This window comes from Budorcas taxicolor, chromosome 5, assembly GCF_023091745.1.
Source record: "Budorcas taxicolor isolate Tak-1 chromosome 5, Takin1.1, whole genome shotgun sequence".
Taxonomy (NCBI): domain Eukaryota; kingdom Metazoa; phylum Chordata; class Mammalia; order Artiodactyla; family Bovidae; genus Budorcas; species Budorcas taxicolor.
This window is the reverse complement of record NC_068914.1, coordinates 46272395-46295548: the sequence shown is the minus strand read 5'-3', so window position 1 is coordinate 46295548 and position 23154 is coordinate 46272395. Positions and strand designations below refer to the sequence as shown.

General features: G+C 41.5%; 1 protein-coding gene and 1 non-coding gene across 2 annotated transcripts in view; both read right to left on the bottom strand.

The window, feature by feature from the left end:
* LGR5 (leucine rich repeat containing G protein-coupled receptor 5) overlaps window positions 1-23154 on the bottom strand; it is a 130586-nt gene that overhangs the window by 27731 nt on the left and 79701 nt on the right. Inside the window, exons 4-5 of the mRNA XM_052640746.1 lie at window positions 16629-16700; window positions 783-998 (exon numbers count right to left, since the gene is read on the bottom strand). Of these exons, the coding sequence (XP_052496706.1) occupies window positions 783-998; window positions 16629-16700 (288 nt within the window). The remainder of the gene's footprint in view (window positions 1-782; window positions 999-16628; window positions 16701-23154) is intronic.
* LOC128049113 (U6 spliceosomal RNA) lies at window positions 16915-17021 on the bottom strand. The gene has a single exon (XR_008199481.1). It is a non-coding gene; the product is annotated as a U6 spliceosomal RNA (small nuclear RNA).

The following is a 23154-nucleotide window of genomic DNA, read 5'->3' as shown; positions in this document are numbered from 1 at the left end:
AGATGCTGGCCAGCCCTCAAAGGAGTACACACCGCAGGGCAAGAGACGGCCCTATCAACAAGCAAAGTGCAATGACTGAAGCCCGCGGTGGGCTGGGGGCAGGAATGCAGCTAAGGCAGAAACAGTGCATCAGGCGCTTTTCTTGAAGCAAGCTAATTCTCGAGACTTTCAAGCAGCTCCTGTTGTCCTCTGTCAGCACTGACTGTATTATATACGTGGGGCATATTGCTGCCCTCTTGAACCGTTTATTTTTCCTACTATTACTTGAGATCGTTTTAGTTTACTTAAAATAATGAAATCTAGACCTCAAAGGGAAAAAGCTTTACAAATGCATAACTTGTTGTTAAGGGTTTGTCCCTTGCTTCTGTTACCTTGGAAGGGGTTCAAGAGGTACTTATTAAACAATAAGAAGGGCATATTTCAATTTGACATGCATTACAAATTAGTATCAGAAATAAGGGATTTTTATTACCTTTGGTCATGGGACTAACTATACAGTGTGGTGATTACTCGTGTAATATACAATAGTTTCCCTGAGAGGTCATATTTTGTTATTTCTGAATGCCTAGCAGTGCTTAGCAGTTACCAGGTGCTCAATAAGTGTTTAATTCTTTTGCACGATTAGAACATTTCTGAGTTATTTTACGGGGTTTTCCTCCCTTAAAATGTCCCTCTTCAAAGTCTGAAGGGCTATCATTCTAAGGTCAAGGTCCCACAGAGAATTACAAGATCTTAGTGAATTTAGAAACTGTTGGGGGAGGTGGGGAATCAATAAAACTTACAGAACCACCAAGCTGGAGAGGTTTCCAAAGGCATAGTCTGGTATGTGGTGTATTTTGTTCAGGGCCAAGGTCATGGCCTGCAGTGCTGATAAGCTTCTGAAAGCCTGGACCGGGATCTCCGTCAGCGCGTTGTCATCCAGCCATAGGTGCCTCAGGGAATGCAAGCCGTTGAAGCAGCTGGGGGGCACGGAGCTGATGCGGTTGGCATCCAGACGCCTGGGGAAGAAAGCGAGAAAGAGTGGAAAGCAGAGAGCAGAGCGCAGGCAGAAGACAGGCTCTGCAGGAGAAAGTCCACACGCCGGATCAACAAGAGTGAGGCGGGGCTGGGGCTGCAGGAGCCCAACATCTGGGGTGTCTGCCTCCTGGTAGCCTCTGCTCCGGGTGCGAGCAGGACCGCTGCTGTGAGATCCCACATGGCTGTGAGTCTCTTCCAGGTTTGGGAGGACTATGATTTCCGGCAAGGAGGTGGCCTCCCCTGGGCTGTAGTGTTTCAGCTTTAGCTTTCCTCTTTGACACCAGGAGAAAAGAAAACCCCTCTGCTCCTTCCCACATCAACCAAGTCAGACAAATACTGTTGCCTTCCTGGACTATTTTGAAGACACAAAACATACTTATTTTGGTTCACTGAGCTGTGGGAAAAGATTATTTCAGCATTTGAAAAGGACTGAGTAATTTTTACAAGGCTAGGTCAGGGAGATTCCCTGGAGGAGGGCATGGCAACCCACTGCAGTATTCTTGCCTGGAGAATCCCATGGACAGAGGAATCTGGCGGGATGCGGTCTATGGGGTCGCAGAGTCGCATACAACTCAAGTGACTTAGCACGCATCCATGAGTAACTTTTACAAGACTGTTAGAGATATGCTTCAGGGAGGGGTAGGCACCCCTCGCCCCTTAGTACTCTGCTGCAAAGCCTAAAACAAGCAGGCTTTCTTGTTCATCCTAACCAATGGCATTGAGCAGATGTTTACTTTCCTTGACATTTTAAATGAATAGTAAAATTAATAGCGTTCCCAGTTTTTGCTTGCTTTTTCTACACATCACTTTTTTTTTTTAATGGGGAAATCCATCTAAAAATAGGTCTAGTTAATAAGCTGCTGCAGCTTCAGAGCCAGTAGAGGGAGTGCAATACATTTATTTTACCCTAATCCAGCCTAGAAGTGGCTGTAACAGCAGTGCCTTAACTTTTCTTATTGAAGTGACCAGACAGACACAGATTGAGGTTTTCTGTAAAGTGCATGAAACACAGGACCCTTGACATTCAGTTATGCATCCACCAGCCCTCACTTTTTTTTTTCCAATCTGTTCTTAAGACTCACACATTAATTTGCATTTTCAAAGCTAGGATTTAAAAAAGAAGAGTTGCATTTTAAGCAGTGCATGTATTAGGAAGGATTAGAACATCACGAGTGGATTTTGAAAAATGTTTTAGGAAGCATTTAAGACTAAACAGATGCAGGAAGCACTCGAGGATCACGAAATAATCCCCTGCAGACCAAATTTAAACAGCTTAGAAGCAGCATTCTCTGTGGTAGGGAGCGCCTCTCCACGAAAAGTGGCTTCCCCACTTTCGGTCACACATGTCATTCCACTCCTGTTCTGGCCCCTGCTTCTCCTGACTGAAGGGAGAAGGCATGCCCTCCAGGCCTCAACCCAAGCTTTTAAATTTAATTTTTTAATTGGAGGAAAATTGCTTTCCAGTGTTGTGTTGGTTCCTGCCATACCACAATGCAAATCAGCTGTAATTATACCTATAGTACCTCCTTCTTGAGCCTCCACCCCCCCCCCCCCCAGGTCAAGTTTTGATGCTGAAATAAGGTCACTTGGAACAAACAAGTCTGATGCCACAGTCCACTCACAATCAAATTTCCAGGAGAATAGCTATCACTGTAGGTAGCAGACTCGCACTTCCAGATATCTCGAGGTGCTGTCTACAAACAGAACAGGAAACGTTCAGGCAAACCCAACATGGTCCCTTTCCCTCAGTCCAGCAACAACATGCTCGGCCCATGTTTAAATAAGGTTCACTTTCATCAGAGCATGAGGAGGTGCTTGTTTTTGTTTGACTAGGAGTAAAGCACATATGTAAACTCTCCTTAATGACTGCACTGATTAAAGCATGAAGACGTTATTTAAATACTATGAATTTCCGAGTTTTTGTTGACATATTGTCTGATGATTGCCAGTGGCTTATGCGGTGAAACTACAAGTGGCTTCTAAGTCCTGAAAAGGACTGACCTTCAAGTTCATTGCAAAGGGCGAGCATGTACAGAAAAGGCTCTCTCTGCATTGAGTCATGGGCTTGTCTTTTTCAATATTTAAGTTACTACTAAAGTTTCTGCAGGATCTCAAGTGATTCTGGCATCAGTTCCCAAAGTTAAAAAGCCCATTTCTCAGGATAAATGTCTTTTACGAATCACTTCTCCCCCCAGTAAAAAGGATGTAATCTGGTTTTCACACCATAATCTTAGAGCAATGTACTATTTGAAACGAAATGAGTAGGACCGGGCAATTGTCCACATTCCGAATTCTAACACACCCAGATCTGTTACTTGGCATCCTGAGTGTGGCACTAAATGTTTCTCTGTCTCAGCAGTTTCTTCATCTAAGAAGCTCCCCATAAATATACTCCTTCTCATTGTAGTGTTTTGAAGTCCATGTCCATCTGGCTGCAGTGGTCCAAATCTATTTCAGAGAGTGGTATATTATTCATGCTCAGAGGTAGTAACCGATTTAATCTTAACAGAAGATCTCAAGACAAATCTGAGTGTGAAATTCATTATTCAGCCACTTGTACAGGTGGTTCTTACAGAACAAGGTTAAGACTGTGGACAAAGCAGGGCAGGGCACAAGTTGTGCCTATTCAGTGAGTAAACAAAGAGCTCATATTATGTCACCCTGGTCTTTAGAGGCAGCTGGACATTGTCCATTCACATACTTGAAAAATGCAATACTGAAGTCCTAGAGTTTAAGGAAAACACCACCACGCGGTACATGAAAACACATGTTGAAATGTCAGGAGCAGCAAAAACAACTATGTATGTAACTCCGCTTTTTAAGGCTTTCTTTGTCATCATTCCTATTTCCTGCAAGTCACAAGGGATGTGTGTGTATGAGTGTTCAGTCATCTCAGAATCTGAAAAAGTGAAGAAATTTGGGATGAGAAATTTTGAGTCCAAGTCAAATAACAGCTATATGACCATGACCAAGGCAACAGACCTCAGCTTTCACATCCATAAACTGGGGGTAGCCGCTCTATTTAACGGATGGCTTTACGATCAAAGAAAATAATACAACGAGACTTTGTAAACCATAAAGCCCCTTAATGACTTTACATTATTATTGCTTGAAGTGGGTTAACAGTTGGTGTTTTTGTGCTTTGACATAGAAACCAGTCAGAAAAAAAGAAGCAACTCACAGTTTCCCTTAGTCAAACACTGGCTACTTGAGTGTCAGCTGTCAGTAAATTTCAGTTCTGAGACATGCAGACAACTCTTTCATCCCTTGTAACAGAAGCAATGAAGTGGTGTCTGCAAACAGACTTAACAGAAGTCACGTAATTATCACTACGTGTGTGTGTGTGTGTCAGTATCACAAAGGGCAAATAGTTTTGTTCCTGTTACATTACTGAATAGTACATCTTCACTCTGAAGGCAAAGGAGAAGTGATGACATATGGCAGATGGCACATTGCCAGAGAAAGTTTCTAGCAATGATCTTGGCATTGAAATATCCATTGATAATATGGCAGAGGCAGCATAAAGCCTGCAAGCAGGTGTAGCAAAATAAAACACTTTAACATGGCCCCATCTTCTTTCCGACAAACAAACCTCTTAATTATGATCTTGAAATGCAGTATGAGACGTATGGAGAGAGTACCATGGAAACTTACATCACCATAGGTAAAATAGATAGCCACTGGGAATTTGCTGAGGGGTGGGTTGGGGCGGGAGATGGGAGGGAGGTTCAAAAGGGAGGGGAATATGTATACCTATGGCTGAATCACGTTGAGGTTTGACAGAAAAGAGCAAAATTCTGTAAAGCAATTATCCTTCAATTAAAAAATAAATAAAACAAACAGAAAAGAAAAGTAATGACTATATGGGAAATGACATGCATTGTATGCACCATTTGTTATAACTTACAGAAAATGATAGATAAAATAACACTTCACTGTACTTCTTAAAGTCGCATGGAACCACCTACATAAGGAATGTATGGGAAACTGGAAAGTCCACTGAATTAGGAGAAATAAGACACAGATTTAACTCAGATTGTCACTTAATAATTCTCAGATCAGGGAGCATCCTGATTAATTTCTCTGAGGGTCAATTTCCATTTCTGTAAAGCAGTATCATAACAGGTCACAAAATTATTATGGGAATTAAATGAGAAAAATGTATGTGGAAGGATTTTGTAAGAGGTAAATCACTTTACAAATGATAGGCTTTTTATGCGAGAAAAAGTTTCTCATTTAGGAAATGGCATCATTCCCCGCTTTCCCGGTTTCTTTTATTTTTTTTTTCTGAAGGCCTTAATCATTTGTAATGTCAAATATCTCTATAGTAGATTGCCTTTTTTTTTTTTTTTGTCATGTGAACCGGCAGGATGGCTGATTTTCCACTCACTGTACATCCTTAAAGTGCATGTTTTGATTGGTGTTATAGGAAGGCTTCCCTCACAGAGAAAAGAAGATACACAAATCTTTTGTGTTACTCTAGCAAAGGTCCAAAAAGGCCTCAAAGGCTAAAGTGGCTGAGGAGAAAGAAGATATCATCTGATGCCAGAACACAATTTTTATTAAGTATGAGCTTTTGCAATGTCACTTAGAGGACCACAACCGATGAGAAATGGATCTGTTCTGACTTTGGGTGTATGTTGAAACAACTTCTTCTCCGGGGAAGGACTGGAGGGCGGGGGCTCCACAGATGCCTACAAGGGTTTTATTGGACTAACTGCTGGGCCCAGGGGGCTGTTTCTCACGGCCCTGGGTCATGTCTTCTCATCACTGGCACCTGCTCAGGACCATCCACTTCAGCCTGATGGTCTTCAGTAACTTTGAATATCCAAGGTAAGCATTTGGAGTCGGGATAACTTCAGTCCCAGGAAGTTTCTGGGTTACTTCCCTGTGAGAAATGTCTTGCCAACACCTCCACCCCCCTCAAGCATTCTTTAAGATCTGTGTAAAAATATTCCTCTGGGGTGGGTGTGTCGTGCTGCCTGCAGAAGACTAGACACACTAATAATGGGTGTGTTGTGGGAAGGTCACGCTGGTAGCTGGGTGCAGGAGGAGCTGGGGGACAGGAAGTGACCAAAGTGGTTGTAGTCATCGGGGTGAGAAAGGATGCGTGCTAGAAAGAAGTGTGTAAAGGTGGAGGAAGGCCTGGGATGAAGGACATTAACTAAATAAGTAACCTGGCCAAACAGGGTGACTTGGTAGATATGACCAGAAAGTAAGGCACGGAAGCTATGGTGGCTCAGTGTTCCGGGCAGCTGGGCAGACGGAACTGTGCAGGGGTGAGTGTTAGCCAGTGTTAAATAAATGAAAGACGAAACAGATCTGCATGTTCACTGTGAATACAGTTCTGCAATATCAATGTAGCCTATGTGAGGTAATGGGCAAGAAAAAAAAATCAATGTTTAATGTCAGGAAAAAGCAAAAAAAAAAGTTATTTTCTTACCTGCTCTCTGAAGTTCTTCTCTATAGCTTCCATGCAAAAAAGCTTGCTTTTGCAATTTTTCTCTTTTAAAAGGAACATGCTGTTAATCTGTTCCACACTCTTGAAAGGAATTTTTGCTTTATAGATGGCATTATGATAGAGATTAGTGAGTTGATGAGGTCACTCCAGCTACTGTTTCTCTAGAAAATAGACCTTTACATGTATCTTGTATATGCTACCTTGCCCGGTGTATAACACAAACTTATATCTTTGAGAATATCTTTGATAAGCCATTAACTACAAGGAAGAAAGCGTTAGTCAAAAGATAAGCCATTGATCTTGGCTAATTCTCATCTGAGATGACTGTAATATTGTCAATTATTAACATGGATGACTCGAGGGGAAAAAGGGCAAAGGTGTGAAGAATGTTGCAGCTGCAGCTTTAATACAGTTTATGGGGACTCTTCCAATAAACAGACCTATGAAGCATAGCATTTGACATAGCTGTTTTATAGTTGGACGAGCATTTCTCTTCTTTTAAATAAATGATCAACTCTCTTGTACATTTTGTGAGGAGACCACTTTGAACAATTCCTGGGAGTCAAACTAGCACAGTGATTTAGTTCATTTATAACATTTTAAGAAATGGGAGCAGTTTCAATGATTATCCTACTTTTGCTACTAAATGAAAAGCGTGTAGTTCTAAGCTTGTATATGATACAATTTGACGAAATCCCTCAAGTCTTTGTTACGGTGAAATTTTACTGCTTAGAAATCGGTCATTGGAATCGAATTTGCCAGATCATTTTGATAATAATACTATCAAGATAGAATTTTATCCACATGAACTCTTATAGATTGTATTGATTTATGTGAATCTTCGTAATCAAATGAGTCACTTTTTGTTATTGTTTTTTTAAATTTATGAAGTTATGACAGTGTGGAATTCAACTTTCTAGTGAAATTTACCATCTATAACCTAGGAAGATACTAAGCATATGAATTCACATGAATACCATGATTGCTTACATGGGGATTTCTGCTTCTATCTTTCTATTGTCCATCTTATTTACTGATAAACTTAATGTAAACCAGGAAGAAAAATTATTGCTTTAGACTTACCTCTGAAAAGGTAAAAAGGTTTTTTCCATCTCTGCAACTTGGGGAGAGAGAAGGTGTACAGGTTTATGGAGGTATAATAATTTAGAGACGAGTCAGGTGACTCGTCTCTAAAGTGAATGAGACAAGTGATCTCACCCCGGATGAAGTGTCTAACAGAATCAAGCTTCTGTCTCTCTGGTATCATTGGGAAGTACAAGATTCCAATGAGAAACATATTTTAAAGTCAATTTACACGAAGCTGCTCAGTTTCTCCAGGGAAGGTGATGGCACCCCACTCCAGTACTCTTGCAGCAGCAGCTCAGTTTCTCAGAGGTTACCACTGCTGTGAATTTTTTAACAGGAAGATGACCCAGAACGAAAGCACCATGAGTATTAACTTCTTTCGTTTCACTTTTCTCCATAGAAAACCAAGACCTCCTTTTTGTCAGGGGCATCATTAGTCTCCCAGCTATCAGCAGAGTCTGAAATCTGGGGGTCATCTTCACATCTCCCATTGCTTTCCAGACAATCATTCTTCAAGGTTTCTCCATTTATCTTCATCTCCAAGATTGTTCACTTCCACTGCCTAGTAAAGTGTCTTATCGCTTCACACCTGCGTTATGCAATAGCCTCTAGCTGGTCCTTTTGCCTTTGATCTCTTATCTCTTTGATTAATCCTGAAGGCTGCTGCCAGATGAGTCTCCCTAAAATGGGGCTCTTCCCTGTTTTAGGAACCCACAGCTCTTCCACATTGCCATTCCTTTCAAATCCCAATTTTTTGTTCTGATATTCAGAGAGTATCCACATTATCTAGCCCAAGTTTTTTCTTATTTCTGTGTCCCATTCAAGCCCTTCCTCAGCTCCGTCCTTATTTATTTTTGGCTGTGCTGGCTCTCATTGCTGTGCGGGCTTCCCTTTGGTTGAGGAGAGTGGTGCCTTCTCCCGTTGTGGAGCATGGGCTCCAGGGCATGTGCGCTGTGGTCGTTTCAGCACGTGAGCTCAATGGTTGCGGTTCTGGGCTCAAGAGCGCAGGCTCGGCAGTTGTGGAGCACGGGTTAGTTGCTCGGCAGTACGTCGGATCCTCCTGGACCAGGGACTGAACTCATGTCTCCTGCGTTGGCAGGTGGATTCTTCACCACTGAGCCACCAGGGAAGCTCCCCACAGTGCTTCTGAGCCTTGTCTTTAGAAACAACTTCTACTCCCACCTATCCAAATCTCCCCAACCTGAGAATTTTATTACTCTTCTCTGAACCCTTCTCTTGAAGTAGGGAGTTCTTGCAGTGGGGTTAAAACAACGGAAACGCTCAATCTTGTAGATCAAGTTCTAAACCCTTCAAGGAAACAGTGGAATGTACAGCTCGGGAAGGGCAGCAGGAAAACCAGAGTACAGAGGTATGAGTTGGGAGCCAGGGAGACCAGTGAGTGCAGGCCACAGCCAAAGTGGGGAATCAGCTGAGCCTGAGCAGCTGTTTAGAACATCACTTAGAGTTTGAGGTGTTGGCTCAGTTCAGCAAATATTTCGTGGGGACTTCCTTTGCAGGTACAGTATGTGGTGCTGGAGATCTGGCAATAAAGCGGGCAGACATGTTGTAGTCTTTATGGAGCATACTTTCTAAAGAGTAGTCAATCAAATCACTACAATAAAGTATTAGGTAACAGGAAATGCATGGTAGAAGGACCTAACTTAAATTTCACTTTTCTTTGAGAGCCAGGTCTGGATTTCAAACTGCCTGTGTGACATCTCCGAGTTGTTCCTCTTCAGATAAGACATCTGGTCTTGAAAATGTTCGAGACCAAACTCATCTCCTCAAATATAGTCCTCTACTAGCATTTCTTATCTCAGTGATAAGCTTCATTAAGCACGTGATTACAGAAATCAGACAGTTAGGAAACATCTTCTACATCTCTTTCTCCTTCATTCTTCATAGTCAATTCATTAGCAAATACTGGTAATGTTCTCTAAAATTTTCTCAAATCCACTTCCCTTTTTTCATCTTTACTGCCCCCATCCTGACAAACTTCTCCTTTCTCTCTTAGACTATTTCATTAACACAGATCCAATCATGCCCTTTCTGGCTCAAAATCTTCCAGTGGATTCTCATTGCTTTTATAATAAAGTCTAAAATCCACGACATGTCCCAGTGTGCTTTCAAGGGGTCTGGACCCCACCTGCCTCACCAGGCTCTGGTTGCACTTCTGCCTTGCTGTTTCAGCTTCAACCATGCTAATCTTGTCTCTGATTCTCAATGGACCAGTTCCCCTCTCCCCACACCCGCACTACAAAGTTTTGCACACGTTGTTCCCTTTGCTGGAAAGTTCTTCCCTCTTGTCTTTGTCTAATCAACTTTACCCTTTGCAGTAAGGACAAGTTTCTCTTTCTCACCTATGGTTTCCTTCATCAGGAAAGTGGAGACAAGTTCCACCTCCCAAGTAATGAGGGAACGGACAACCAAATGCTCAGGAAAATACTGAAAAAGCTCTGACTGGCCCACACATGAATCAATATTGTTCTCTTCCCGTCATCAATTTATGGATTTCTTTCCTGAACCTCCACAGCCACATGCCTAAGCGACTATGTGTTCCCATCAGGCTCCTTTCCCTCTTGTTAGCACATTTTATCATGTGCTCATTCTCTGCAGGGGATTCTCTTAGGAAGACAGGACAGAATAGTGATAAAATAGTAAGACTTTCGAGGTAGAAAGGCCAGAGGTCTTATCCCATACTCCCCTGTAGCCTGACTCCGTTAAAAGACAAATGACCTTCGGGAGGCTCAGTAACACCTCTGAGCTTTCTCCTCCCTCATCACTAAGGAGGGGGTGACCTCAGATCCTGTCTCATGAGGTTGATTTTAGGGTGAAGTGAGATGATGCAGGTAAGAATTTGAATAAATATGGACAGCTTTTGAGCACTTCTGGTTCTATCTTTGTCTTGTTCCTAAACTTTACTGCTTCTTATGTGCCTTTTCACAATTCATCCAGCCCCCATTATTCCAGAAAAGGGGACACTCCGCCCCATTCACAGTGTGCCTTCCCAGAGTCGGCATCCTTTTAGCTTCTCGCTAGTCCAACCTACTTTTCAAAGCTAAACTTTATGTGACACCACGAGATGAAAGAGCTGATTTTACTTCTCATTCCATAACATCTATGTTCTCTTTTAGTTATTTACCTGTCTGATATGATTGTCAAATCTGTGCCTTATAGAACTGGTAGATAACCTGTAATAGCAGTTAACATAGTATTTCACACCTCGGGTCTTGCTTAAAGTGCTCACATTTTGCTTTTGATTTTCATCTGATTCTGAGGCTCCAATTTGAGCTCCCTCTTTCTGTGGAAAAGGGCTTTGCCTTTGAAAATAATTTTCTCCTAATGTTTGTTTTTCTTGACTTCATGGCATGTGGGATCCTAGTTCCCCCAACCAGGGCTTGAACCTGCACCCTTGCCTTGAAAGCATGAGGTCTTAATCACTGTACAACCAGGGCAGTCCCCTCTCCCAGTTTTTAAATGGGAGGAGGGGGACAAGGCAAAACCCTTTCTCCTCAGAACAATTCACTGGGTGCTGGTTTGCATGTGGTGTGTGAAATGAACTCCAGATAGCTCAACAGTCAAAAGTCAGTCTCCAGAACTTCCCAGTGCTCCTCCATCCCAAGACAGACCTAATGTACTGGCCTTGTGAAAAATGAAACCAAGACCATGGGGGATTTTAATTATGTAAGCTTAAAATTTCTTTCTGGACACTATTTTAGTGGAAGGAATAATGTCACTAATACTAAAACCATTGCTTTTTTTTTAATTTAACCCTTTTGATCTTTTAATCTTATCCCCTTGGTTACCTCCCTTTGCTTTCTTTTCATCTGTTTACACCCCGCTGTCTTCTGTTACTTCCTTTATCCTCAGGCTGAAACCCAAGAGGCTCCTGGCTGTTGACTGGGGGATCTGCTGCTGCTTCTAGGCTTGCCTTCCTTTCTGCTCAGCACTGTGAGCCCTGCCTCTTCTTCCTCACCTCCTCCTCTTGCTGCTGACTCTCTTTTTGGATTCTTAGTAGCAAAACCCTACTCTGAAGAGTCAAGGGGAAGTTAGTGATGTTTCACAGGGTTCAAGGAGGAGGGTGTCTATAGCCCTTAAGGCGCTGTCACAGTGAGATGCTCAGGCAGCTCATATTCCAGCAAGAGTTAGATACTCTTCTCAGGTCTTAAAATAATGTCTGTACTCTAAAGATGATTATCAGCTAATTGGAGAGTAGAGACAATATTAAAGACATGTTTAATTCTCCTTTCATTTTCTATTTATCAGCTCATGATTTTTACAATTGTGCATTTTCCACAATTAGTTTCGCTATTGCAGAGTTGGCATGAAAATCAACATATATTAAATAGTATAGTACTTAATACTATTTAATATTAGCCAGACAGACATGAATATGTCATTGTCTTTGATCACCCTGAACTTCCACTAATGACAGGGAGATGCTCAAATATCATTAATGGCTGTCAGTCAATGAAGCAATGATTTTCTGTTTTTTCAGTGATCTCTTTCTTAACAATATATGTGAGGACGTGGGAGGGTTAAGTTTTGAGATTCCATCAAATCACTGTAATCTGATCCTAGTCCTCCAGTAACTATAATGCCAAAGGTTTCTTGGTGAAATCCAGTTCACTGTGAATTCTGATTACATTTCCTATTTCTTTCCAAAAAAACAGAAAGGAAATTAAGTTATATTTGATTACATTACAAAAAAGTCCAACTGGTGTCTGGGCAGTTACTGCCATGTCAGAAAGCTAGTGTACAAGGTACGTATTATACAGAGGCAGGCTCCGGGCTGCTGGGCTCGGGTACATGGACTTGCCCTCTTACTCTTTAGCTGAACAGTTTGTAAGCATCAGGAGAGCTCAAAGAACACAAACGTACCTATGTGTTCTCATTGTGAACAAGGCAAACTATTTGTTGTTTACATGGAACCAGTGAAAATCACATCCCTTGAAACATGAGTACAATTTGTTTCTTCCTCGCAGTAGATTACCAGTTTCCACGTATATCAAGTTTCTTAAGTTCGTTCAGTGAAGCCAAGTCTACATGGGAGGTGCTGATGCTGCTGTTCTATGGGTACATTTGAGAGCAGGGTAATACGCATGTGGCCTCCTCACTTCATCTACCCCAGGCTGTCAGTAGGACTAAATAGGGAGATTGAGCTATCTCAAATAAGCACAAACAAGCCAACTTTGTGAATGAAAGGCTCTTGACTTTCATTTCACATTAGTTCATGTGTGCGTGCATGCTTAGCCACTTCAGTGGTGTCTGACTCCTTGTGACCCCATGGACTGTAGCCCTCCAGGCTTCTCTGTCCATGGGATTCTCCAGGCAAGAGTACTGGAGTGGGTTGCCATGCCCTCCTCCAGGGGAATCTTTGTGACCTGAAGATTGAAGTCTCTTATGTCTCCTGCACTGGCCAGTGGGTTCTTTACCACTAGCGCCACCTGGAAAGCCCTATATTAGTTCCTGTGTGCTATGTGTGTAACTGCGTGTGTGCGAGTGCTAAGTTGCTTTATTCACATCTGATTCTGTGCAAACCTATGGACTGCAGCTCTCCAGACTCCTCTGTCCATGGGATTCTCCAGGCAAGAATACTGGAGTGGGTTGCCATACCCTTCTCCATGGGATCTTCCTGATCCAGGGACCAAACCCATGTCTCTTATGTCTACCTGAATTGGCAGGAGGGTTCTTTACTGGAATGCAAAATATGGGCTTTGTTATTATTTCACATTTGAAAAGAGTTCAGGAGGATATTTGCAAATCATCTCAGGACACTCATTTTCCCCAATACTCACTTAAGAACCACTTGACTATATCATTAAACCGGTTAGAAATCACTAATGTTTGGGTCTCCTACAGAGGTTCTGATTTTAATTGGTCTGGGGTGAGCCCTAGGCTCTCAGACTCTCCAGATAATTCTTCACTGCAGCTAAAATCAACAATTCACTTCAGAAGTTTCAAAGCCAGGAATGCACAGGGGTGATGCATTCCCAGCCCCTGGGAAGCGCAGAGTGCTTCTTCGAGAGTGAATGAATAACAAGGAAAATAATAAAGTGGAGAAAAATAGAGTGAATTCAAGAGAGAGAGAAAAGGAACTATTAGAAAAAGGGTGAGCAGGACTTCCCTGGTGGTCCTGTGGCTAAGACTCCATGCTCCAGTGCAGAGGTGCTGGGTTCAATCTCTGGTCAGGGAACTAGATCCCACATGCTGCAACAAAGAGTTCGACTGCCACAGTGAAGATCGGGGCCAAATAAATAAATAGTTTTAAAAACGTGTAAGTGGAGGTCTAAGGGTTGACGGTAGTCCAAGAAAAGCTAGACAGGTAGCTGAATGGAAGCCTGCCAGGTGTCGTGGATGAGCTAATGTAGCATGGAGGCTGATGTATGCATGGCAGACGAATGGCCAGTGGACAAGGAATGCATGTTTGTAATGACCATTTGATGCGAACCGTTTCTGTTTTCTCCTGCTTGAAAGAAGCAGGAGAAATATTATTAAAACACCAACAAAATTCTGTAAAGCAATTATCCTTCAATTAAAAAATAAATAAAATTTAAAAACAACAACAACAAAAGAACATCTTGCATCTGGGATAATAGTAAAACTTTAAAACAGCTCATAGTAGCCCAAATCTCCCAAGTGGGTAAGGGACGCCTTTGGTTGGTTCAGTATTGTGTCTGTGTGGCTGGTGGTTAAAGTTCATAATGCTCTTCTGTCCAATCTTAATGCTTGTATCAAAGTATTACAAAAACTGTGAGACAAGTGTCATAACAGCACACACTGCCAACATCCAACACCTCCATGGTCTGTTGTGTGCTGGCCAAGGGGACCCAGGACAAACAGCACATAACCGGCGGTACAATCCGGCGTGCACTGGGGACCAACCATCCATCTCCATGCCTCAGTTTGGATGTGCCAGCATCCCACTAGAAAGTTAACCCTCGGCTTTTTCGCAGGGAACACATACTTACAAGGTTTCAAACGCCATTGTTTTTGTGAACTGGACACCAAGTGCAAGAGACACCTGGTGAACAGTAAATGGCTAGATGGTCAGAAACTAAATCTGAACACCTTGATCAGAGAGGCACTGCGCAGTTTGAATGAACAAAAGATTCATGGTTCTCACTTTCTCAAAGAGTTCACTTCGGTGTGTATTCTGTTTGTGGTCTTCTTTCAGCTGATGGTGGCTTTTGGTTACAAACCCTTATCCTCCCATCTTCTGCCTGCCTCACAGCTGTTTAAAGTTCCTGTTGGCCTCTGCTATGATCTCGCTTTTCAATTCACCACTAGACCCTGTGCCCTGACACAGACAACCAGCTCCAGCGCTCTGCTGCTCTGGCTGCTTCTTTCCTTCAGGAAGAGGCTTGTGCAACAAAAGAGGGGGTGATACAGTGATGTCACTACAGAGCTCCTGAAAACGCCACAAAGGGGCTCTTGTGGGCTTGTTTATCTCTAGGCTGGTGAAAACCTAGGAAGTCACTTTGTTCAACTGGAATCAAAAGCTTAAAATGGTCTCCAGCACAGATCTACTTTCATTAAAAAAAAAGAGATCAAAGGAACAGAGTGTCATCTTATGTTCCTCCTTCTCTTGAGTCACCTTGGTAAAAGGCATTAAGCAAACTATGTATAATTATTAACCAATGGATTCTTTGCCATGATGTTCAACTCAAGTCTGCAATATTCGTCTTTTTTTTATACATTTATTTCCCTCATCCTTCTAGACCAGAAATCAGTATTCTGTTTGACAGATGAGGATCTTCAGTGTAAGTAAGATGAAAGCATATATTATACATGTGGATACTGGAAATCATGCAATATGTTGTAAACACATACATTCTGATGAGGTGGACATTGACTGATCAGGTACTCATGGTACAGTGTTGTCAAACAGTCACTGTAAACAACTGCTTATAACTCAAGCTCCAAAACATCTAGCTGGTAAGAAAGTTCTATCCGTGAGGAATAACCAATTTTTGTCCATTCAGAGGCTTTAAATCAGAGGAGGGTGGAAACTCCTGATGGGAAACTTGTGGATTCACACTAAGGACCACCAGCACCACTGCGGTGTGGGTTACTGTGCCTGTGTGTGGTGTGTGAATCTGGGGTGTGTGTGGTTTTCTGTGGGACTCTCTGAGTTAGTCTGTCTCCCTGTGTGGGGTGGTGAGTTCGCTCTGGTTTGGAGACCTGCCTGGTATGATCTTAAGACATACCATTAGATCTTAGCTTCCTGAATTGAGGCCCCCTGATGCACATATAGAACTTAAAAAATTAAGGATGGAGATTCAAGAGTGAGGGGACAAAAGTACACCTGTGGTTAGCTGTGTGACAGAAATCAAACCAATGGTGTAAAGCAATCAATCAATTAAAAATAAACTTAAAAAAAATTAAGCCTTTATTTGACTCAGCAAAATTGCATTACAGGGCAGCTCTGATAATCTAAACACAGAATAAACTGATGATGCCAAGTGGTCTAGATTTTGACTCTCATTTTTCTAAATAAAACGAGAACGTATCATTCCTGATTTGAATTCAGAAACTAAAATATTGTATAGAGGGGGGGATACCAACATATTTGAGTGTGTTCAGTCACTCAGTCGTGTCTGACTCTTTGCCATCCAACGGACTGAGCCCACCAGGCTCCTCTGTCCATGGGGTTTTCCAGGCAAGAATACTGGAGTGGGTTGGCATTTCTTCCTGCAGGAGATCTTCCTGACCCAGGGATCACACCTGCGTCTCTTGTGTCTCCTGCATTGGCAAGAGGATTCTTTACCACTGAGCCACCTGGGAAGCCCTGATACCAACATATACAACAGGCTTTTCATTTCAGGTCTTCTGATTAAGTCTCTGCCCTGAAACCCCAAACTCCAACACGGGTGTTTTCCATATATATTGTTTAATGAGGGTGCAAAGAACAATTTCGTTGTTGCTCTAATGGAAAGCCTCACTTGCAGCTTATTTAAGCACAGCCCCCAGCCAAGGAATTTACTAAAATGGGCAATTGGACATTTCAGTGCTCCTTCCCAAACTGACCCAGAGAACATGCTGGAATTTCAACTATACTTACAGGGACTGAAGGCTTCGCAGGTTCTGTAGCGCCTCTGTGGGTACCTGTCTTAGGTGATTGTTCTGTAGCATACTGCACATCAAAACAAATGGAGAAAATCATCAATGACAGCTAGTAATAATTAACAAAATCTGGCATAACAATGTCAGGTACTGTTCTAGGTGTCAGGGAAACAGCAGAGCATCAGACAAAACCTTGGCCTGTGGGAGCTTAAAGTCCTATGTGGAAAGATAGGTAATTAAAAATTAACAAACGAGTATATTACTTGAGGCAAGTGACAGGTGCCACACATAGAGAACAAAACATGGATTTGGGTATCATCCTTGTGCATAGGCCATGCTAATCTTCTCTGTATTGGGCCAATCTTAGTATACGTGCTATAAGCGTATATACGTGTATAAAGCGAGCACCATGGATTTGGCATAGATGGTGACAAGGGGGTGAAGGTTTAATTTGAAAGGTGGCAAGAGAAGATCTCTCTGAGGAGGTGACTTTTCAGGAGATACCAGAATGCTGTCAGGAAGCAAAACATTTGAACATCTGGGAAGTTACTGAGGAAGCGAGAAGAGCAAGTACAAAGGCCCTGAGGCTGGAGCTTGCTTGACTTGTTAAAGGAGTAGCAAGGACCAGTGTGACCAGGAGGGATAAGTGAGCACGAGAGACTGGGGCCAAGCTAAGGCTGTCTCGGGAAGAAGTCACAGTGAGAAACTCTCCTTGAAGGGTTTACGTGAGTGGAAATGTGATCTTATTCATGTTTCTAACGGATCACCATGGTGTCAAATAGATTAGACAAGATAGAAGTAAGGATAATAGTGTGCTTTGTTGCTCAGTCGTGTCTGACTGTTTGTGACCCCCTGGTCTGTAGCCTGCCAGGCTCCTCTGACCATGGGGATTCTCCAGGCAGGAGTACTGGAGTGGGTTGCCATGCCCTCCTCCAGGGGATCTTCCCAACCCAGGGACTGAACTTAGGTCTCCCTCGTTGCTGGCAGATTCTTTACCATCTGAGTCACCAGGGAAGGCTAAGAATACTGGAGTGAGTAGCCTATCCCTTCTTCAGGGGAACGTCCCAACCCAGGAATCAAACTGGTTCTCCTGCACTGAAGGCGGATTCTTTACCAGCTGAGCTACCAGGGAAGGATAACAGTAGGAGACTATTAAAGATATTCCTCCTTCTTACATGTCATATTTTGATATAAATTAAATGTTTTGTGAACTATTGTACTTCTGAACTATTGCAATAGTTCTTTCCAGAACACGGGGACTACAGAATGGAAACACCTGGCAACAAGGAAGTGAAATATATCACTGCTAGTGCAAAACAGCATGGAAAGAATTTTCATTAGATGTCATACCCTGCTAGCTTATTCATAAACCTTTATGACACTAATTTTGCAGGCACTCTGACTCCAAAGCCTGATATACTTTCCACTGGTTCTTGCAGCATTCTCTTGAGGAGTAAATGTATACATTCTCGGGTTGTACGCCTTATACAGTATGATTAAGAGCCTGGGTTCTTGGATCTGACTACCTCTTCCCTGCCAGTAGCCCCATGGCCTCAGGGAAATCATTCAATCTCTCCACATCTCAGTGATCAGTAATAATAACCACCCCCAGGGCTTATTGTGATGATCTAATAAGTGAAAGTACATAGAACAATACCTGCTGCCTGGTAAACATTCAATAAAGTTGGCCCTTTTTGTGTGAATTGTTAAACCTCTTCTCCAAACTAATGATACAGTGAGGCTGTACTGGATGTAACATTTTAATTAATGAGAAAATTGACCAATAAAAAAACTTCTATGCCTGTGGTTCTCAAATTTAGGGGTCATCAGAATTCATTGAAGACTTGTTGGAACAGTTTGCTGGGCCCCCACCCTCAAAGTTCCTAGTTCAGTAGGTTTGGGTACGGGCCAGGGAATTTTCATTTCCAACAAACTCCCAGATGACGTTGGTGCTGCGAGGCAAAGGCACCGCACACAAAGAACCACCCTATACTCTGCTAAGTATTTCTAAGAATATGTTCACCTGAACTTGAGGCTGTCTTGTGCTTGGAGATGAGGTCTAGTTCTGAGTCTTGGCAAACAAACCATTTAACTTTCTTGATTCTTGGTGGTTTTTTTTTTTTTTAATCTGTACAATGGGAATAAAATGATATCATCTGATTGATAAGGTGTTTGAAGGTTAAAATATGAGGGCATTTATTATACTTTCATATATGCTAGGGCTTTCCTGGTAGCTTGCACGGTAAAGAATCTGCCTGTAGTCCAGGAGACCCAGGTTCACTCCCTGGGTCAGGAAGACCCCCTGGAGAAGGGAATGGCAACCCACTCCAGTAACCTTGCCTGGAAAATTCCATGGACAGAAGAACTTGGTGGGCTACAGTCCATGAGATCACAGAGTCAGACACAACTGAGCAACTAACACTCACTTTTTCATATATGCAAATGTAAGCTCATATCGAATAAGAGGTGAAAAATATTTGCTGTGCTTAGTGACTCAGTCGTGTCACACTCTTTGAGACCCCATGGATTGTAGCCTGCCAGGCTCCTCTGTCCATGGGAATTCTCCAGGCAAGAATGCTGGAGTGGGTTGTCATCCCTCCTTCAGGGGATCTTCCCAACCCAGGGATCGAACCCAGGTCTCCTGCATTGCAGGCGGATTCTTTACCATCTGAGCCATTTGGAGATCGTAAAATCTGTGCTTTTCTCACTGGGACTGAGATTCAGTTTTCTAAGAAATATAATTCTGTCACTTGTAATCTAGTAGTTTTAAACAAGTAATTTCATTATTTTAATCTTGCATTCAATTAACATTTCATAAATCAAAAGTCTCAAAATATATTGGTTCTTTAAGAACAAGGTCAAGATTTAGAGAGACCTCACACTTTAATTACTGATTAGAGAATTGGGAAAATTGTAGCTCAAATGCTGTACTTTGCATAATTTACCTAAATATTAAAAGTTTACATTTCTGTGTTATTTTATACCTTTCCAAGCAGTTTTAATATATGATATAATTTTAACTTGACAAAAATGTTTTCTAAATGCCTCATTAATTGTGTGCTAAATTTAAAAGATAAGATGCAGATAATGGAATTAAATGATGTATAAGCTTTGTAGGTAAAATGTTACTGGCTCAAAGTATGTATTGAATTGTCCTCCTATGCTTTGCTAACCAAATACTGAAACTTTTATACTGTTGTCTTTCTAAAATATTGGAAAATTGGAGTAGAGGGTAAGAGATATTTAAATAGCTTTTCTTCACTGAATAGTTGCAAACTTTCTTGGTAGTTTTATATATTTGACTTCAGAAAATGGACCTTAAACAAACTTTACTAATGATGACTTTTAAAGCTACCCTGAGCTACCTCCCTGCAATTTAATTTTCTACCATATCTATCAGTAAAACACCAAAAATACAATTTTAAAAAATCACTTAAGTTCTGATCTCTCCCTAAATAAATAACTTTTGTTTAATTACTTTCAAATGACAAAACAAAAATAAATTATCTTCATTATAGACTTACAAGTCTCCAGTGAGCTAATTAGAAAATTCTGTTTTTGTTTAAGATATTCCAGTGGGAGACAAAACAAAGGGTTTATAGCACTATGGAGTACAATTAAAACAGAGTGCATTCACAACACAGCTGCTGATTTCTTTTATAAATAATCCTTTATTCAGCACAGTCAGTATAAGCAGAATTTACCATGAACTGAGTGAGGGCTTAGGTACTTACAACTTCATTTTTATCATTCACATATGGGTAAGAAAAGAAAATGAAACACTTTCTCTAGAGACAAAGGATGACCTCATATTTTCTTAATTTCTTTCCCCTAGGAGTTTTAAAATATTCACAATTACATTATAGCGTCCCCAAACTACTTTAACAATAAATTATCTTTTTTTTTGGCCAACAGCACTAAATAAGATCAGGTACAGGTACAGAGATGTAAGAGAGATGAAATTATATGTTGAAAGGGTACTCTGTAATACTGGCTTGATCCTTAGGTATTCTCTCTGCCTACTTGCCCCGTGTTTAGATACCAAGTAGTTTCCAGGCTCTTTTTTTGGAATGAGAGAACTCTGGGTAGTCGTGACACTCCGCTGGCTAGTTTTATCCATTCCGTCCATGTGGCTTTGGTTCTGGTGCTGGTGGCAAAAGAGGACAAGCCATTGCTTGACTGAATGGCTTACACAAGAGAATGAGCCTTTGTTGAGGGGAGCCTGGTTCAGAATTCCATGTGACTGGGTATTTTGCAATACCAAACCAATAATTAATTTTTATGAAGACCTATATTTACTGGAATAGTCATCTTGAATTTTAATGATCTTCCAGAGCTCACAATAACAAGATTTCTGATATAAAACAGCTCTCACCAAGAAGGGTTGTTGGGGTCTTCATTTCCCATCTTCTAGGAGAAGGAAATGGCAACCCACTCCAGTGTTCTTGCCTGGAGAACCCCAGGGACGGGGGAGCCTGGTGGGCTGCCATCTATGGGGTCGCACAGAGTCGGACACGACTGAAGTGACTTAGCAGCAGCAGCAGCAGCAGGACTGAATTACTACTATCTTTCTCCTCCTTTTACCAGCTGCCCTTCTTTTTACCTTCCTTATATTGGTCAGGGCCCGAGATGAATATTACTTGTATATTACCTTTCTCACCATGCCTCAGTATAATCAATTATTTCTTTCTTCCAATGACTTTTGGACTTTATAACTGCTTTGCTCAGCATTTTACCTCTAGCATTGTGGTTTGCAACCTTATTGGACCCAATTTTCCCTTTAAAACCAAATATTTTGTAATAAAGTTCATAAAAATAGAGCTATCTACACACATCTTTTTAAAGGAAAAGAATCAACATAATATACTGCTTTAACTGCATTATAAAGGAGAAATAGAAGTAATTTATAATAAGGGGCTATATGTATCATTGTATATGTGATGCTCAGATGTGACTATCTTAGAAGGTCTTTCTACGAAAGAGTCAGATGCTTGCCTCGGTTTTTAATGAAGATGGTTGGATATGAGAAAAATACATGATCAGAAGTTATTCCGTCCAAGAATAGGGAAATGAGAGTAGAGATCTAAATGGATACTAGACTAAAATCTACAGTTAAGACGTAACAGAATATGCTTACTTTATATTTTATGGGAAAGAAGGAAATAACTTTTATTAAAATAAAGATAACATGCCAAGACATATTACATTCTCACAAATGAGCATGGAGATTCTCACAAATGAATGCTTCTTATTGACAAGAGTGATATCAAAATAATCCTCTCCCTTTTACAAGATAGGACTGAAATGCCACAGAGAACACCCAGCCTATCTCAAAGTTCCATCACATGCTGAAGTGAGCATCTGTTTTTCAGTACTTCAAGAAGCCCTCGAGGGCAAATCCCACCACAGACAACAGGGAATTGAGGCTAAATTGGAAAAAAGAAACAGTCATGATACTGCCTTCATAGAAGCTGGGGTGGTAGACCCTCCTGGATAGTGGAAGAGTAAGATTAAATATGCAACAGGCCACCCCAAAATAAACCATTATATAGTCATCAAGCATACATTTTGTATGCTTGTGCTCCCAACATTTTAAAAGGCCATAATGTGGAATATTTATAAAGCAAACTTTGTTAATGAAATTCAATGGGAACCCTGTGTTTCACATTTCTCTGCAAATTTACTGATATTTTTAAGAAGATGTTTTACAACTTCACAGTTATATATCTTTAATTTGTTTTGTGATTTCTGAGGTAATTCTATTGCACTAATATCATTTTCAAACACATATGTGGGTAGAAATCACAGGATGTACAAACTGTGTTAATTATTCAATGATTTTTGAGAGACTATATTTATTTCATTTCATTTTTCAAGTACAGATTATTACACGTATGCAGAACTTTTGGTAAAACCTCTCAGTATTGTTACATATGACAGCTTTTTCTGTCACTGTTATTCATGTGATTTATTTCTGCCTCGAGGGCCTTTCTCCGGTTGTGGAGTGGGGGCTGCTCTTCAGTCACAGCATGTGGACTCAGTAGGGCACAGACTCAGTAGTTCTGGCACACAGGCTTAGCTGCTCTGTGCTTGGGGGATCCTCCCAGACCAGGGATTGAACCCGTGTCTCCTCCACTGGCAGGCAGATTGTTTACCACTGAGCCATCAGGAAGCCCGTGGGAGTGTTACTGATTGATGTCTGGTGTGGAGGGACAGTCAGAAGTCAAAAGGAATGCAGAGGGATTCTTTATGCTGGGCTGAGTGGCACATCGCAGGACAACCGACTACAAACGAGTCATCTGGAAAACTGAAGATGCCTCCCCAGATTTCCAAAACATTCTGTGGCAGGTGTGATGACCGTGGTGGAGAACCACGGCTCTAACACTAAACGTTGGGTTTCTCGTTTGGGTTTCTTCATTACATCGTATGGGAAAATCCAAATGAATTTTTTGGCCAATCCAATCCTTTCCAAATATCTAACAGCTGAATTTGCTTGTTGTCTTTAAGTTAGTAAAACAAAGGGA